Source organism: Myotis davidii, unplaced genomic scaffold, assembly GCF_000327345.1.
Source record: "Myotis davidii unplaced genomic scaffold, ASM32734v1 scaffold1527, whole genome shotgun sequence".
Classification (NCBI taxonomy): domain Eukaryota; kingdom Metazoa; phylum Chordata; class Mammalia; order Chiroptera; family Vespertilionidae; genus Myotis; species Myotis davidii.
Genome location: NW_006298269.1, coordinates 582,691 through 598,496, shown reverse-complemented (window position 1 = coordinate 598,496; position 15,806 = coordinate 582,691). Strand labels below are relative to the sequence as shown.

General features: G+C 51.9%; 1 protein-coding gene across 1 annotated transcript in view; it reads right to left on the bottom strand.

The window, feature by feature from the left end:
* Positions 1-12,767: 12,767 nt before the first annotated feature.
* Positions 12,768-15,806, bottom strand: part of RND2 (Rho family GTPase 2) — a 3,702-nt gene continuing 663 nt past the window's right edge. The window contains exons 2-5 of the mRNA XM_006773916.1: positions 15,418-15,535; positions 14,512-14,621; positions 13,731-13,865; positions 12,768-13,578 (exon numbers count right to left, since the gene is read on the bottom strand). Coding sequence (XP_006773979.1) covers positions 13,324-13,578; positions 13,731-13,865; positions 14,512-14,621; positions 15,418-15,535 — 618 coding nt within the window. The 3' untranslated portion in view covers positions 12,768-13,323. The remainder of the gene's footprint in view (positions 13,579-13,730; positions 13,866-14,511; positions 14,622-15,417; positions 15,536-15,806) is intronic.

The window sequence follows — 15,806 nt, the reverse complement described above, 5'->3', positions numbered from 1 at the left end:
CCTAAGCCAGTGGTTCTCAATCTTGGCTCGCGAATAATGAAAACACATCCTGCATATCAGATATTTACATTATGATTCATAACAGTAGCAAATTACAGTTATGAAGTAGCAACGAAAATAATTTTATGGTTGGGGGTGACCACAACATGAGGAACTGTATTAAAGGGTCGATGTGCAGCCAAGGTTGAGAACCACTGTTCCAGAGGCTACCCACACTCCTAGGCTTAGACCCCCTACCTATATCCTCAAAACCAGCCATGGCTGGTCAAGTCTTTCACAGTTGGGCTCTCTGACTTATCTCTCTTAACTCCTGCCAGAGAATGTCTGTTTTTAAGGGCTCAAGTGATGAGATTGTGCCTACCAGGTAGTCCAGAGCGATCTCCCTATCTTATGGTCCAAAACCCTAATTACAGCTGCAGAGCCCCTTAGAGTTCTGTTTGATTGAACAGCCAGGGGCCAGAAATCTAGGAAGGACATCTTTAGAATTCTGACAACCACTCCTACTTAACGTGCTTAATCCATAGATAATAGTCCGTGTCATCATTTCTTGGTCTGTACACTGTCATAGATTGCAATCCCCTTTGAGGCAGAGAATGAAATCCTCACACAATTCAGTGCTGCCATATTTGTAAGGAGGGTGGGTGGGTGAGGGAAGAGTAGAGAAAATGGAACTAACTGCCATTGTTACATTTTTATCGCATTCAGCCTTCACCACAGCTCCATGAAGCGGGTACTGCCACCTCCTCTGAAGAATGGGAACGGAAAGATTTTGCTCAAAGTTTGCACATTAGTAAATGACAGCTCAGAGACCTGAACCCTTGCCCTTTCTATCCCGTCATTCAGCTTTCCATCTGTATCAGTCCCTGACCCCAGGTCAGAAGGCATCACTTCAAGATGCAAGGAAATCTGGGGAGAACAGTGAGAGGCTGTGAGAGGGACTGGCACTCTGGCTTCTTTTATGGGTCCTGGTGGGAGGCAGTGGAAGGTTCCTGTCTCCAAGAGGCAGCTCTGCCTGGGAAAGCAGCCCTAGGTAAAGGGACTTACCGATTAGATCATGGCTACTCCTATTTCCGCTCCTATCCAGCCTCCCAGTTTACGATTGCTTAACTTTCAGTTGTCAGAGCCTTCCAGTTCAGCCTCGCCTACCGCACAACCTCTCAAGGGCCCATGCCAGCTCCCTGTCTACCTGCCAGGGAGTCCTGGGTTCTCAGTGTTAGCAGTCAAGACAGGCAGGAAGCAGGTGCTGCACACCCAGTCTTTAGTCAAAAGTGTTTCATTTCCAGGGACAAGTCATGGCTTACTGGACCCTGGGAGTGAGCCAGGCCTCAGCCTGCTGCCCCATCACTGCTGGGTTAATAGGAAAAGCAGTATCTATCTAGGACAGCCTGCCTTCCCAGGAATCCTGGGTGGAAGCAGAGATGGCTCAGACACATCAAGATGTTTTCTATAATTGTCTCTCAGTCTCCCAACCACTGGCCACCCCATCTGTTTTTTGAGCTCTGTAACCTTTTCCTGGAAGTCAGCTTCTGACCCTGCCTCATGATGCTTGGCTGGGTCTGAATCTTCTCTGATGAGAACGTCAATCTACTTGTTCCTTTCACCTCTGGCTTTAAGACGCCCTCCCAGTTTTCCATCCCACAATCTTTAGCCCTCTCTGGGCAAAGCAGGGTTTTGGGAACTGGTTCCTGTACTGCCTTTATCTCATTTCACAAAATGAACTTCTGCAAAGGCGTTGGAAAGGAAGAGGAGGGATTATCATGCAGGCGCAGGGAGGGGCCTAGAGAAGACCTTGGTAGATTATCTCCCTCCTAAAAAATAATGCAGCCAGAATCACCAACAAAGTATGGGCTCAAAAACATGCAGGAGAAAGAGAAAGGAATCAGTGTTGGGGTGTTTGGAGCGGAAGGAGCCAAGCCGCCCAGAATGTATCCTGTGAAGGCTGCGAGGAGCAGATAAGGGCAGCGGCAGAGAGAAAGCAGGCTGAGGGGACTGCAGATCTACCCGCGGAAACCAGGAGCGAAGGGGCTTGCTTGCTAGCCAGACTCCTTGGGAGCTTGCTTATCAAAGCCTGTAACAGGGTTGAGCCAGAGGCCCCTTTACCGTACTTCGGTGATGTTTAGCTCCCTCCAACAGCCTGTAAACCTACCCATAACAAGGAGAAAATTAACTAAATGAATCCGGGCAAATAGATCATTAAGGAGAACTGGAGACAGCCAGGTCCTGTGGCGAGCAGGGATGGGGGGGTGCAAAGGGAGCTGATCCTGAAATGAGTGAATGATCAGGACAATTCAGTGATGGCGAGCCTGTGACACGCGTGTCAGAGGTGACACGCGAACTCATTTTTTTGGTTGATTTTTCTTTGTTAAATGGCATTTAAATATATAAAATAAATATCAAAAATATAAGTCTTTGTTTTACTATGGTTGCAAATATCAAAAAATTTCTATATGTGACCCGGCACCGGAGTTAAGTTAGGGTTTTTCAAAATGCTGACACGCTGAGCTCAAAAGGTTCGCCATCACTGACTAAGTCATGGTTTGAGGGGATGGAGAACTGGAGAGACTTCTCCCCGCATTGTATGGGGGCCAGGCAAGAAGAACTGCAGAGTCCTAGTTTCTGGGACCTAGAATGATAAAGCCGATTAATATGCAGTTTAGTGGAGTGAGTCTCAAACCATGGTCCCCTGATGGGAAAAAGGGGGTAGGTAACAAAATCATCTAGCAGCTTGTTAGCTATGCAAATCCTGGTGCCTCACTCTAGACCTGTGGTTCTCAACCTTGGCTGCACATTAGAATCACCTGGGAATCTTGTTAAAATCCTTATTTCTGGGCCTTGTCCTCCGGAAATTCTGTTTGTTACTAACGATGAGGCCCAGAAATCAGGATTTTAACAAGATTCCCAGGTGATTCTAATGTGCAGCCAAGGTTGAGAACCGCTGGCTTAGAGAGTTCTTCTCTACAAGGTTGCAGCAGCTGACTTCAGTTGACTCCAAAATGGCCCTTTAAACAAATACAAACTAAAGGACAAAGGTCAAATTATATTAGCAACCTAGGAGCAGAAGGCCAGACTGCTTTAAAAGAAACAGCTAGAGGTTCAGGAGGTTTTATTAATATTTAAATGGCAGTGAGACCACAGCGGCAGCCTTTGACTCCAGCACAGAAATATGCAAATACAGCTTTCTAAAGAAAGGAATCTCAGACAGCCCTCGAGGTAACAAGAACAAATAAAACCAATGATTTTGCAATTTATTTTTATTGACTGATGAAGAGCAAGGCACAGACAACCTGCCCGGTGAAAGTCAGCCGCCCGTGGGCTCTCTGAGAGAAGAGACACGTGGGCCTACCGCAGTGGTTCTCAACCTGTGGGTCGCGACCCCTTTGGCGGTCGAACGACCCTTTCACAGGGGTCACCTAAGACCATCCTGCATATCAGATATTTACGTTACAATTCCTAACAGTAGCAACATTACAATTATGAAGTAGCAACGAAAATAATGTTATGGTTGGGTCACAACATGAGGAACTGTATTTAAAGGGCCAGAAGGTTGAGAATCACTGGCCTAGAGGAAGAAAGGCAGGCTGAGCTATAGACTGGTGACAGGAGAGACCCAAATTGGACAAAACAGGAGGCAGATGGGAGAAGACGACTAAATTGAAAAGGAAGGAAAATGGAAACCCAGCCCTGAGTTCTGAGGACCATCTGATCTTGCTGGCTCTCGGGAAAACAATAATAGTAATCATTAATGACTGTCATTTGCCACCCTCGTACTAAGTGCCATGCATTATTCCCAACATACAAAGGAGGAAAATGATGCCTTCACAGGTCCAGCAACTTGCCCAAGATCACACAGTAAAAGGAGGTAGTAAAGCCTTGATTCAAACGATTTGTGTAAAGCGAAATTGTACTGGGAACCAGCTGTAGCAGGTGGTGAAGGTGAGTAACATGATGAGGCCAGTGATTGAGGGGAGAATCTGTGCCCACTTCGGGGGTAGCTTGTGTGTGTATATGTGTGCATACTAGGGTTGTGGAAGGGAGAAAAAAATCCATTTCTGGCCTTCAAATTGCTTGCTATTCCAGGGGTGAGGTAAGAAAGCTACAGAAAACCTTTGCAGAATTGTGCCTTCTGGTTCAGAAGCCCTTTGTGGGATGTGTGGTAGGGTCAGGCTCTGCCTGCTATGGGGGAACCTCTGGGTAAAACATCTTCCGCTGGCCCTTGGAACCCATGAAGGATTTGACCAGGTGAAAAGGAAGCCAGGAGATTTCAGAAGGCCCAGGTGAGAACCCAGCTGCCAGAATTGGGAGAAGCAACACCTGATCCAGAAAGAGAAGCGATAGAAGAGTCTTCTAAGGGTACACTCTTTGAGCCACTCACCCAATCTCCCCAGACTTTCTGTCCCAAGCCCAAACCCAGCCTCTCCATGGTTTGCCTGCTGCTCCCTTCCAGGCACCCTGACCAACAAATATGGGGACCCACAGATTTTGCTCACCTCTATTCTATACTGAGCCAGTTCTGTTCTGCCATCTCCACAGGCCCACATCCTGCCCTCCCCCACCTTCTCTATAGAGCAGTGGTTCTCTATATCTTCTCCAGCCCCCGGCTCCTGCTCCACTGGAGTCCACACTCCCTTCCCTCCCAGACAAAACACAGTCCAGACAAAATAACGAGGGTGTTTCCATCTGTGGCCTAATGAATAGGGACTCCTCGGCTGCACTTTATTTTATTTTTTTTAAATATCTTTCTTTATTGATTTCAGAGAGGAAGGGAGAAGGAGAGAGATAGAATCATCAATGATGAGAGAGAATCATTGATTGGCTGCCTCCTGCACACCCCACACTGAGGATGGAGCCTGCAACTCAGACATGTGCCCTTGGCCAGAATCAAACCTGGGACCCTTCAGTCCGCAGGCCGACGCTCTATCCACTGAGCCAAACCATCTAGGGCAACTCATTTTTTAATTTACACTGCTAGATGCAAATTTTTGCATTTAGCACCTGCACTCTGTAAATGGTTGTTGGTATATTTGGCCCCCCCCCCCCCCCCCGCCACTGAGAACACTCAGAATTTTTGCTTTGTTTATGATACTTTCTCTCTTCAGCAGGTTATTTCTTTATTTGACTAGAACAGTGGTTCCCAACCTTCTGGCCCTTTAAAACAGTTCCTCATGTTGTGACCCAACCATAAAATTATTTTCGTTGCTACTTCATAACTGTAATTTTGCTACTGTTGTGAATCGTCATGTAAATATCTGGTATGCAGGATGGTCTTAGGCGACCCCTGTGAAAGGGTCGTTCGACCGCCAAAGGGGTTGCGACCCACAGGTTGAGAACCCCTGGACTAGAAGGGCCTTATGAGCAAGATTAATATCACTTTATCTTTTGTTGTTAATCCTCATCTGAGGATATTTTTTCCATAGATATTTTTAGAGAGAATGGAAGGGGGGAGTGGGAGATAAAGAGGAGAGAAAGAGAGATTGGTTGCCTCCTGCGGCATCCCGACTGGGCCAGGGATCAAACCTGCAACCCAGGTATGAGCCCTTGACTGGGAATCAAATTCGAAACCCTGCAGTGCACAGGCTGATGCTCTAACCACTGAACAACGCAGGCCAGGGCAATATCACTTCATCTTTGCTGTAATCCATCTGTGTGCCTGGCAGATTCCTTGTTAAGTACCCAATGAGTATTTGCTAAATGAGTAAATTCAAGGATGAATGAACGGTCTCACTGAGTGAATGGTTTATCCAACTACTCTCCCCACCCTCAAGAACTTTGGTCCCTGGTAACCTATCCACATTCTGCCACTGGGAGTACTAATGCCCTTTCATCTCCCCGACTCGTTTTTCTAGGACCCCAATTTACTCCAAACACAATATGAGGGGTCTAAATGTCCAAAATTCACTCTTCCTCTTCTCACCCCACACCTACGGATTTCCTCCCGGATTCTCTTTTGCCTACATGAAGCCCACCCCTTTGTGATTAATCAAAACAACACCCCGACTGAGACCATCTGTTTCCCCCATCCATGTGTCCTCCACCCAGGCCACCTCCAGGCTGGTTACTCAAAACAGGTACACTGCCGCCGCCATCACTACAGAATGATTATGTTCATGATCATCTCTTTGCAAGTTCAAAGCACTGGCACGACCATTATTTCTCTCTCCTCACTTGTTCCCTGGGAGATGGCTACAGTCAAGATGGTTATCCCCGCTTTATGGGTGATGAAACGAAGGGCCAGGGCCTTGCCAAAGGTCACCCAGTGAATTGGTGGCAGACCTGGAGCTAACCAGCCGAGGAGTCCCTATTCATTAGGCCACAGATGGAAACACCCTCGTTATTTTGTCTGGACTGTGTTTTGTCTGGGAGGGAAGGGAGTGTGGACTCCAGTGGAGCAGGAGCCGGGGGCTGGAGAAGATAAAAGAAAGTTTGTGACCCTGTAAAGTATTCTCTCTGCAGTGGTGCAGCAGTTGGCACTGGTTGATTCCCGAAGAGTTTTTTAAAAACGTTACCACATGTCCTAGATTAGAGAAGGGGGGAAAAGGTGGATCTGCAGGTGATAGACACACAGGTAGGCAGATGTTCGCCATCTTCTCTTGATGACAACACAAAACCAAATGGTATTGTAGATTAACAAGAGAAACTGAAACTACAACTTACATGGGTCTTCCCAGCTGTTTGGACTCTGGAATAAACTGCTGCCAAGTAGGCAGACAATCTTCCCCGGTAAGACCTGTCCCTGGGGCCGGGTGCGGGAAGGGCTCTCCTGGAGGGACGGGGCTTTGAGGGCTGTTTGGGGGCCCTCCACAGCTGCCAAAGTGCGACCATCCCCAAGCCCATAGAGGCTCTGAAAGTCATGGCAAGCAAGATCTGGTTTCTAACCCAATGCCAGAGAAATAATAGTAATTTTTAAATCTCCATGGGAATCCAAGAGGCCATTTTCTAAAGACATGGCCGCAGGGCTGTACTGGAGAAGAGAAGGCAGTGATGGTCTTTTCCCTTCCCACCAAAGCCCTAGCCTTCTCCCCTGGCTGCCGATTTACTCCAAGCACAATATGAGGAAGCCAGGATAATTACTGAGCTTCCATCCTAAAGTTCAGGGCTTGTCCCCTCCACCCCACCCTACCAGCTCTGGCCTTTTCTCAGCTGTTATCCAACACCAGCCTCCATTATTCCTTGACCCCTTGGCTGAGGCCTCAGCAGCTTCCTTGTACCCCTGCCAGGAGGCTACGGGGTGCCTAGATGGGCAGAGGGGCAGGACACCCCAGAGAGGTAGGTGCTGTTGTTACACCACCCTGTAAACGCATGAAATGTCACAGAATTGTACACCTTAACGTGGCTAATCATATGTTCTGTGAATTTCACCTCAACTAAAAACAACTGAGCTGCCCTGAGATGAGGGAGAGAAGCTGGGCCTCTCAAGGCTGCCAGGGTTGACTCCTGCAGGGAGTGGCAATGAGTGACAATGGGAAGGGCCTCCCCGTCTCCCTCCAGGACCAGATGGGAACTGGGCTGGGCAGAAAAGCCCAACTGGGGCAGCGCTGGGGTCTGGGCAGAAGAGAGTTATTCAGTGAGAGCGGGGAGGCTGCAGCCGCCGCTCATTTGCATCATAAGTGATTGGTTTTCCCTGCTCGTCCCTCATTAGGACACAATGGACAGTTGTTTGCTGGCGCAGCAGATCCATTTACTGGGGGACGAAGAGACAGCGCAAGAGTGATGGGCCGTAGCGGGGAGGTGGCAAGCCCACCTTCCCTCCCCTGTGCTCCCCAGGCCACTGGGACTCTCACACAATGAGAAGGGACCTCAGAGAGCAAACCAACCCCATCCTTTTACAGAGGAGGAGACCAAGAGCTAAAAGGGGGTGAGACTTGCTAAGGTCCAACGGCGAGTTCCTGGCTCACCTGGGCCTTCTTGAGTCTACAGTCTAGATTCTAGACTCATTCCAGGCTGCATTCCACTTGGCTGCAATACCTCCCCCATGTCCAGCTGGCTCGGGGTTCTTTCTCTCTGTGGTTTCTTTCCTTCCACTCCAGGCCTTGGTTTCTACCAGTTTTCTCTCCTGTGGCCATCGAATCGCTTCTTTCTCTGTGCCTGCCCCTCTAGCATTTCCTCCGTTTCCAGGAAGCCAGGGTAACTACTGACCTCCTAACGAACCTCTGCCCTAACCAGGGTGGGTCTGGCAGGAGGGGCAGCCATTTTGAAACGGTGTTGGTGTGTTTGGGGGGATAGGTGGGGAGAGGACAAGTATGTGTTGTGACCCACTATAAACCAGGCACTAGGTCAGACATGTGACACTCTCATTTCGTCCTTCCCATCGTGCAAGGTAGGTAGGTATTCTCAGAGACAAGGACAGTGAGAGGCTCCGAGAGGTTGGGTAACTTGCACTAGAGCACCCTGTTTGTTGGCAAGTGGTAACTGTCTGACTCCAAAACCTCTGTTTTCCACCTCACACCCTGGCACCAGAGAGGAAGCAGGGTAAGAGGGCTGCAGGTGCCAGGCTCAGGGGAGGCACAACCTCTCTGAAGGAGGCCACTGCTTTGTTGCTTGCCCCCTAAGTAGTGCCTTTGTCCCCCCACCCCCCCCCGACCCCCACCCTCTTTACCCTCTGGTCCCCACCTTCCTCTGGGCCCCTTCTGCAGAGTGGGGAAATCTCACAAATGCAAGCTGATGCCCCTGGGGGGCCGGGGAGATGGTAATCAAGTGGGAGAAACCTGACAAATGCAGACCTCGAGGTCTCCCTCCTGCTGACACCCGCTCCCAGTCCCCTGTCTGCCCCTCCCCTCTGTGGGTCAAGCTTGCCAGCATCTGCGTCTGCCTCATTGTGCTCTGGGGGAAAGGGAGAGCCGGGGTGAGTGGGTGTCTATGTACATGAACATCAGGCCTCCGGGTTCATTCTGACACTGAATGAAAAACTCACCAATTATTCGTCCAACCTCATTAATATGCAGACAGACATCTGTTATTTAGGAGTCAACAGCAGAGGCATTTTCTTGGGGGGAGGAGCACTTATGTTCATGTCCCTCTTGTCTCTCTGGCTCCTGGGAGGTAGCTGCTTGGGAATCACCCCACCGCCTGGACCTAGAGCCTCCCACTCTCGGACCCCCACCCCCAACCTTCAGGAGAAGGAGTAGGGGATTGACTAGAGAGATGGAGAGAGATCTGGGAACCCAGCAGGGGGAAGGTGGGAGGGGGTTGCAGTGTGTGGAAGAAAATCCTTTGTTAGGAGAGAGGCAGGGGGGATGCCACAGAAGAGATGAACCCCTTTCCTGGGGAAGAGTGTGGAGTCGGTGGAGAGAGCTGTGCCAGGATTGGTGGTGTCCACTGGCAACCTCGGCCATGACCTCTTCCTCCTACCTCCCTCAGCCTTCAGGACCAATCTGAGTGTATCTGGGGTCGGGGTCACCATGGGAACCTGGAGTCCTCACCCAGACACTTCAGGATAGGTAATGGGGAGAGTTTAGAAAAATGAGGACCAAAAGACCTCAGCCTTCAGAGTCACTATAGGGTCTCGCTAGTCCAGCGGTTCTCAACCTGTGGGTCGCACCCCTTTGGGGGGTCGAACGACCCTTTCACAGGGGTTGCCTAAGACCATCAGAAAACACATATATAAGTACATATTGTTTTTGTGATTAATCACTATGCTTTAATTATGTTCAATCTGTAACAATGAAATTGGGGGTCACCACAACATGAGGAACCGTATTAAAGGGTCGCGGCATTAGGAAGGTTGGGAACCGCTGCTCTAGTCCTTGGGATACGTGTGAGAGCAAGACACAGCCACCTCCCCTTCCTCCAGCCTTTGAACCCCTAGCACAGGAGGCCCCTCTAAGAAGCCATTCTCGATTCCCTCAGGCCCAGCTCAGAAACACTGGGTGACTACATTGTAAAGAATAAAGGTCGAGCCCTAACCGGTTTGGCTCAGTGGATAGAGCATCGGCCTACGGACTGAAGGGTGCCGGGTTCTATTCTGGTCAAGGACATGTACCTTGGTTGCAGGCTCCTCCCCAGCCTGGGCCCTGGCCGGGCCTTGTGCAGACAGCAACCAATCGATGTATTTCTCTCACATCGATCTTTTTCTCTGTCTCTCCCTCTCTCTTCCACTCTCTGCAAAAATCAATGGAAAAATATCTTCGGGTGAGGATTAACAAAAATAAAAATAAATAAAGGAGAAGAATAAAGGTTGACATAGCTCAGCCTTCTTTAAAGGGTCAAACAGCTTTTCTACATCCTTTCTCTGAATTTCCTCAACAACACGGGGCAGATGTGGTGACCAGCTCCCCTTTTCCAGGTGTGAAAACTGAGGTTCAGACAGTGCAGGGCCTTACCAAAGCCTCCCTAGGGAGGAAGGGGAAGAGCTGGGACCCAGGCCCTTGAACCTCTGCCTCCAATCTTAAGCTCTTTACATGACTGTCCCTGCTGGGAAGGCTGCATCACAAGGAGATGGCTGTCTGTCAGGTGAAGCATTTCAGGGACCGTTAGACCAAGCCCCTGCCTCTGCCCCTCCCCTTCCTTTCCCCTCCTCCCCCCTGGGCAGGCTGATTGCTGAGGTTAAGAAACACTGGAAGCATCACAGTGATTAGTTGTTTATTTCATTAAATGATTAACGAGGCTACATTGTTTCCCAAAGGGGTGTCTAATTTGTGGGGGAAACAGCTGCAGAGATGGAAGCTGAGTCTGACTCCTGCAACTGGGATGGGGGTGGGGGTGGGGGTTAGGTTCCCTCCCTCCAGCCTGCAGGGGCCTTTTCGGATCAACAACAGCCCCCTTCCCTCCCCCTCCCCGACCTATTGGGCTCCTTAGTCCAGAGGTGCGGCCCCTCCCCGGAAATAAAACCTCTGCCAACCAGACCTGCAGAGGGGACCAAAATCTGTTGCCAGTGGCATTGGAAATGTATTAAACTTTGGGGGCTCCTCCAGCTGATTTATTTTCCTAATTATGTTTGCTTTAGGCGGATATTGAAATGCGTGTGCACTCCCCAAGCGCCAGCGTGGCAGGAGCGGGAGGTTGGGAGAAGAGAGGGACGCAAACCCTGCACTTTGGCAGCCACAGGCTTGAGCCTGCTCGGTACCAAAGTCCAAAGTGAAAAGGGAAGCCGCGAGGCCCCAAATCCTAAATTGATGGTATGGCGGTTCCCTGTAGGGGAAGAGTCAGTCCTCTGGGACCAGGCTGAGATGGGCCTTTCCCAGAACCCTTCACCCAGGTCTCAGGGTCCTTGAGGAGCGTCTCAGAGTCAGCCTCTAACCAGGTCACGGTTTCAGTGGGTGGGGTATCCTATGCCCTTAAGCTGTCCCAGAATCCTGAAGGAGATTGGCCGAGATGGGCCAGGACAGGGTCCTTAGGAGAGGGAGGGAAAGGGTGTCTGATGAGCCAGGAGTAGGTGGGGATTTCTTTTCCACTCAAGGCTGGGCCCTGGCATAGGGAAAGGAGAAGCTATTTTAAATGATACATCTCAGAGCCAAACCCCAGCCCCCATCACCGCATCCAGATGACCCATCTACCCCCAAACCCAAATCTGGTCACTCATTCTGTGCTTGAACAAGTCCCTAGTGCCTCCTCGCATCCTCAGAAGGAAGTCCTGGTTCCCTTGTGGGCCCTGCAGTGGCCTTAATGTACCTTCCCAGCCTGTCTTCTGCCCTTCCCGCCATGGCAGCCCCGAACGTGCCATGTTGTTCTCATCTCCATATGCCTGCACTTGCTCTACCCTCTGTCCAGAGCGCTTCTCCTACCCCTTTCCAGCCTGGAAAACTCCCTTTCCACCCTCAGGACCTGGGTCAGGGGACTGGCTCCCGAGGCTGTAAGGAGCTCCCACAGCCAAGGCACTGTCACACCTGGGGTCCCCCTTTTTCCTGATGGGCTGGTCCCCAGAGCAGAGGGGCTGGTCCCTTCGTCTCCCAAGCCCGTGTCTGGCACACAGTTGGTGCTCAGTACATATTTGCTGAATGAATGCGGGAGGGATGGGCTGTGCTTTGGGTGTGGGGGTTCCAGATGGGAGGGTAAGGTCTGTGTTCTCCCTGAGTGTGTCTGGAAGAACTGTCTGGGGCTGGGGGAGGGGAGGCCAGGGATGGTTCCTGGGGGAGAATGTCACCGAAAAGAGGCCATTGGGACCAGAGCCAGGGAGGGAATACAGGACAATGTGAAACCAGACGCCCGCGAAAACAGACCAGCACTGTCTTTCCTGACAACAAGTGCTGCAGCCAGCCCCTCCACCAGCTTTCCTTCAATGGGGGGTTGGGAGGGGGTGACCCTAAACTCAGCTGAGGCTCCCCCCAAAATCATCCAAAGCTCAGGATGGAAAGAGGGTGAGAACCCCTGCCCGCTCCGAGGAGACTCCAGAATCAAACCTCCGTCCCCATGGGAAACATCCCTCTGTCCAGGGTCAGCTTCTGCGATGCGGGGGCTTTGGGTGCTGTCCCTACCCCCACAACCCCTAGGGCACCAATGGATTCCAAGGTGGGGGTGTATGGAGATGGTGAGCAAAGGGCCTGGACCACTTCAGCTGGACCCCTCCCACTCGAGCAGGGGGCCCCAGCGGGGTTGAGTAATGAATTGCACATCAGTCCACTTTAAAACCCCCGAATGGCTTCAGGATTGTTTGGCTCATTAACTGAGATGGATATTCCCAAGATACCTCACTTCCCCGCCTCCGGCTCCTAAAAGGACACTGCCCATCCAGCCCATGACTTCCTCTGCCTCTTCCTGAAGCCTAACTTTCCCTCCTGCTACTGGAGATTGGTAGACTGGTATTTAGAGAGCCGCAAAACTAAAGCCACAGCCGCTTTCCATGGACGTGGGCTTTATTGGGGGACGGTTGGGGAAGCGAGGGAGGAGCTAGGACGGGCGGGTATAGGGGGGAAGGGCTTCTTAACTTGCTTTTTAATTTAGTGCATGTTGCCTGGAGGTTAGGGTGAGTGAGCACAGCTGTAGAAGTGAGAGGAGAGGAAAAGGGAAGTTTATGGAATGGACACTTTCCTTGGGGAAGGAAGCCAGGACCAGGATGGGGGGCCTGGGGGCAGGGAGGGAAGGCACTCTTCATATACTGAGACCCAACCAAGGTCACCGCTCGATGCCAGCTTCCCTAACCCCCCTGCCCCGTCCCCACTCCCAAGCCAGATGCCTGCTCTGCTAGCTCCCTCAGCTTCCTATGGAGAGGAGGGGGGTGAGAGTGTGGGGAATGATGGTACCCTCTGCCTCCAGGTCCCTTGCCCAGGAGAATTGCTCACTCAACCTGCCCTGAAGTTCCAGCCAGTCAGGGGGTCAGGAAGCCAGGGTGCAGGCAGGGGAACAACTGTGCCCTTCACCACCCCTCCTGACGCTCTGCCCCTCCCCGGCTCCTCACATGAGGTTGCAACTCTTGGCTCGATCCTTGTGTATCTCGCCTTCGTTCCCACTCCCGCGGTCGGGCCTTCCTGCCAGCTGAGTGGATCGCTGCAGTCCCCGGCGTGAGTCAGTCCGGCGCAGCTGCCGATGGCCACGGCCGAGGGAGGCCACTGTGGCCACGTGGAAGACATCCCTGACGCTGCGCTCAGAGGATCGGGAGGAGCACTCCACGTAGGACACGGCCCCCACCTGCTTGGCCAGCACAGTGCCCTGCAAGGATGGAGTGCATGAAGGAAGTTATGCATTTCAGCCAGGGGAAGGGAGGCAGGGGGCTGGGGGAGGGGAGGAGGTCAAGGGATCAGGCCGGAGGTTAGAGGCCAGGACAAGGGATGAACAAAATAGGGTGTTTTCCAGAGTCCCACCTGCTCATGTGTAACAGGGATCAGCCTCTGCTTGGACAGCTCCCTCAGTGTGGCCAGGTCGGTCCGCATGTCCAGTTTACAGCCAACCAGCACAACCTTGGCATTGGGGCAAAACTCCTGAGTCTCCCCTTGCCACTATTTGGGGAGAGAAAATAGAGTTGTGGATGGAGTAGAAGAAGGCACGTGGGAACCGTGCTCCACTCCAGGAGGCCCCCCCGCTTTATCACAGCATCAGAAACCGGCACCCCTCTGGACGCTCCTGTGTGAACAAGGAGGTGGGAATGGTGGGCTTGGGCTGAAAGCAGGGATGGGGTGTGGGAGAAGGGGAGGGAGGAGGGAGCTGAGGTGGGGCTGTAGGGTCTGTGCCCTGCATCTAACATGAAGCTTCTGCCAGCCTGGAGCCTCCCCATTCTGACCCCCTATCCTAAGTCTGTGTCTGGGAACAGACCAATCCCGCCCTCACCGCCCCTCCCCCACCTGGGAACTAGGGCTGCCTTAGCTGACTTCTGGCCTTTCACCATAGGCTTTTCTCATGGAAATAGGGGCCTGGAGAGGAGACCACAGCGCTTTCCTGAGCTCTGAGAGCAGCATTCCCATCCAGTCCATCTGGGGTTCCCACGCCCAAGGAGACGGGGAGGGTGGCTACGGAATCTCTTGAGTACCTCTCCCTGCTCTCCCCCAGCACTTAGAGCTTCACACACTCTCCAGTTGATGGCTCATGTCTCAGAACCGTGGTTTCTGGTCCCCCTCAGTTTAACTTCCCACTTCCCCAGGCTCCCACCTTCTTGAGGACACTGTCCAGTGTTTCTGGCCGGCTGATGTCGAAGCAGATGAGCACAGCGTCCGAATCAGGATAGGCGAGGGGCCGGACATTGTCATAGTAAGAGGAACCTGAGCGAAGACAGAGGGGAGAGGGCAGACAAGGGTCCTGAGTGGGTGGAAGGCCTGGAAGGGAATGGGAGACCTGGTGCTAGGATCGGGGACAGGAAAGAACAGTTATTAATAGCCATCCAGGAGCCTAGGTTTCTCCGAGGCGGGGGGTGGGGTGGGGGGAGTGGGAGGGAGACAGGCAGAGGGGAGGTTAGATGGCAGAAAACAGCTCTCCACTTCCCCAGGGGTTTCTCTAAAAGTAAGTAAGCATCCTTAATCTTTTCAGAGTCTGAGACGCTCACGAAATCTCTCCACATTCTCACAAAATTTCGCGTGTGCTTTCTGGGCTCTGACAGACATCTTCTAATGACCTCCAGGGGACCAGAGTAAAAATAAAACCCTCCTCCTTTTTGGAGAAGGGAGAGAGCTCTCCCATTCTCTTGGGACTTGATCTCAGACTTCCATAGCTCGGTCTAGAGAAGTCGTTCCCATACCCAGAGAAATTCTAAATGTCTTTCCTAAGTCCAGTACAATCTCCTAAAAAAACATGTCCCCAAATAACAAACATTGCTTCTCAACTTTCCCAGAGAGGCAGAAGCATCGGAGGGGATTGGATACTGGCCTTTTCTCCTTCAGGGCATGGTTTGTATGTATGTCTGCAAGCTCTGCCTCAGTTTCTCTGGCTTTAAGCAGAAGGTTGATTTTTCCGTCCTCCTAGAATTAGGTGGATGGGCTGAGCTGAAGCCTAAAGGTCTAGCTGAGGGAGGGGTCCGGATGGGGGCCTTGGACGTCAGGGTGACCCCAGGGAGTTGGCTACCTGAAGTGTCCCACATGTTGAGCTCAATGCGGCGCTTGTCTATCTCAAAGCTGGCGGTGTAGTTCTCAAACACGGTGGGGACATAACTCTGCAGACATGGATGGGTCAAGATGTGATCCTCCAGTCCTCACTCCAGACAAATGCCCTCCTTACTCCCACACCCTGTCCAGCCCAGCCCCTGGACACAAGTTGGTTAGGTGTGGGGCAAAGGGGAGGTCCTGAGAGCGACTGCCTCAGGGAATCTCTGCTAGGCGACCCCCCCAGCCCTTGCAGCCCCCAGTTCGTCCCCTCTCCGACGCCCAGGACCCCTGCCATCCCCTAGCACCCCTCCCGAGATCCTTTGCTTCCCCCAAACCCCAATCATCTCACCCTGATCCCCAGTTCCTCCC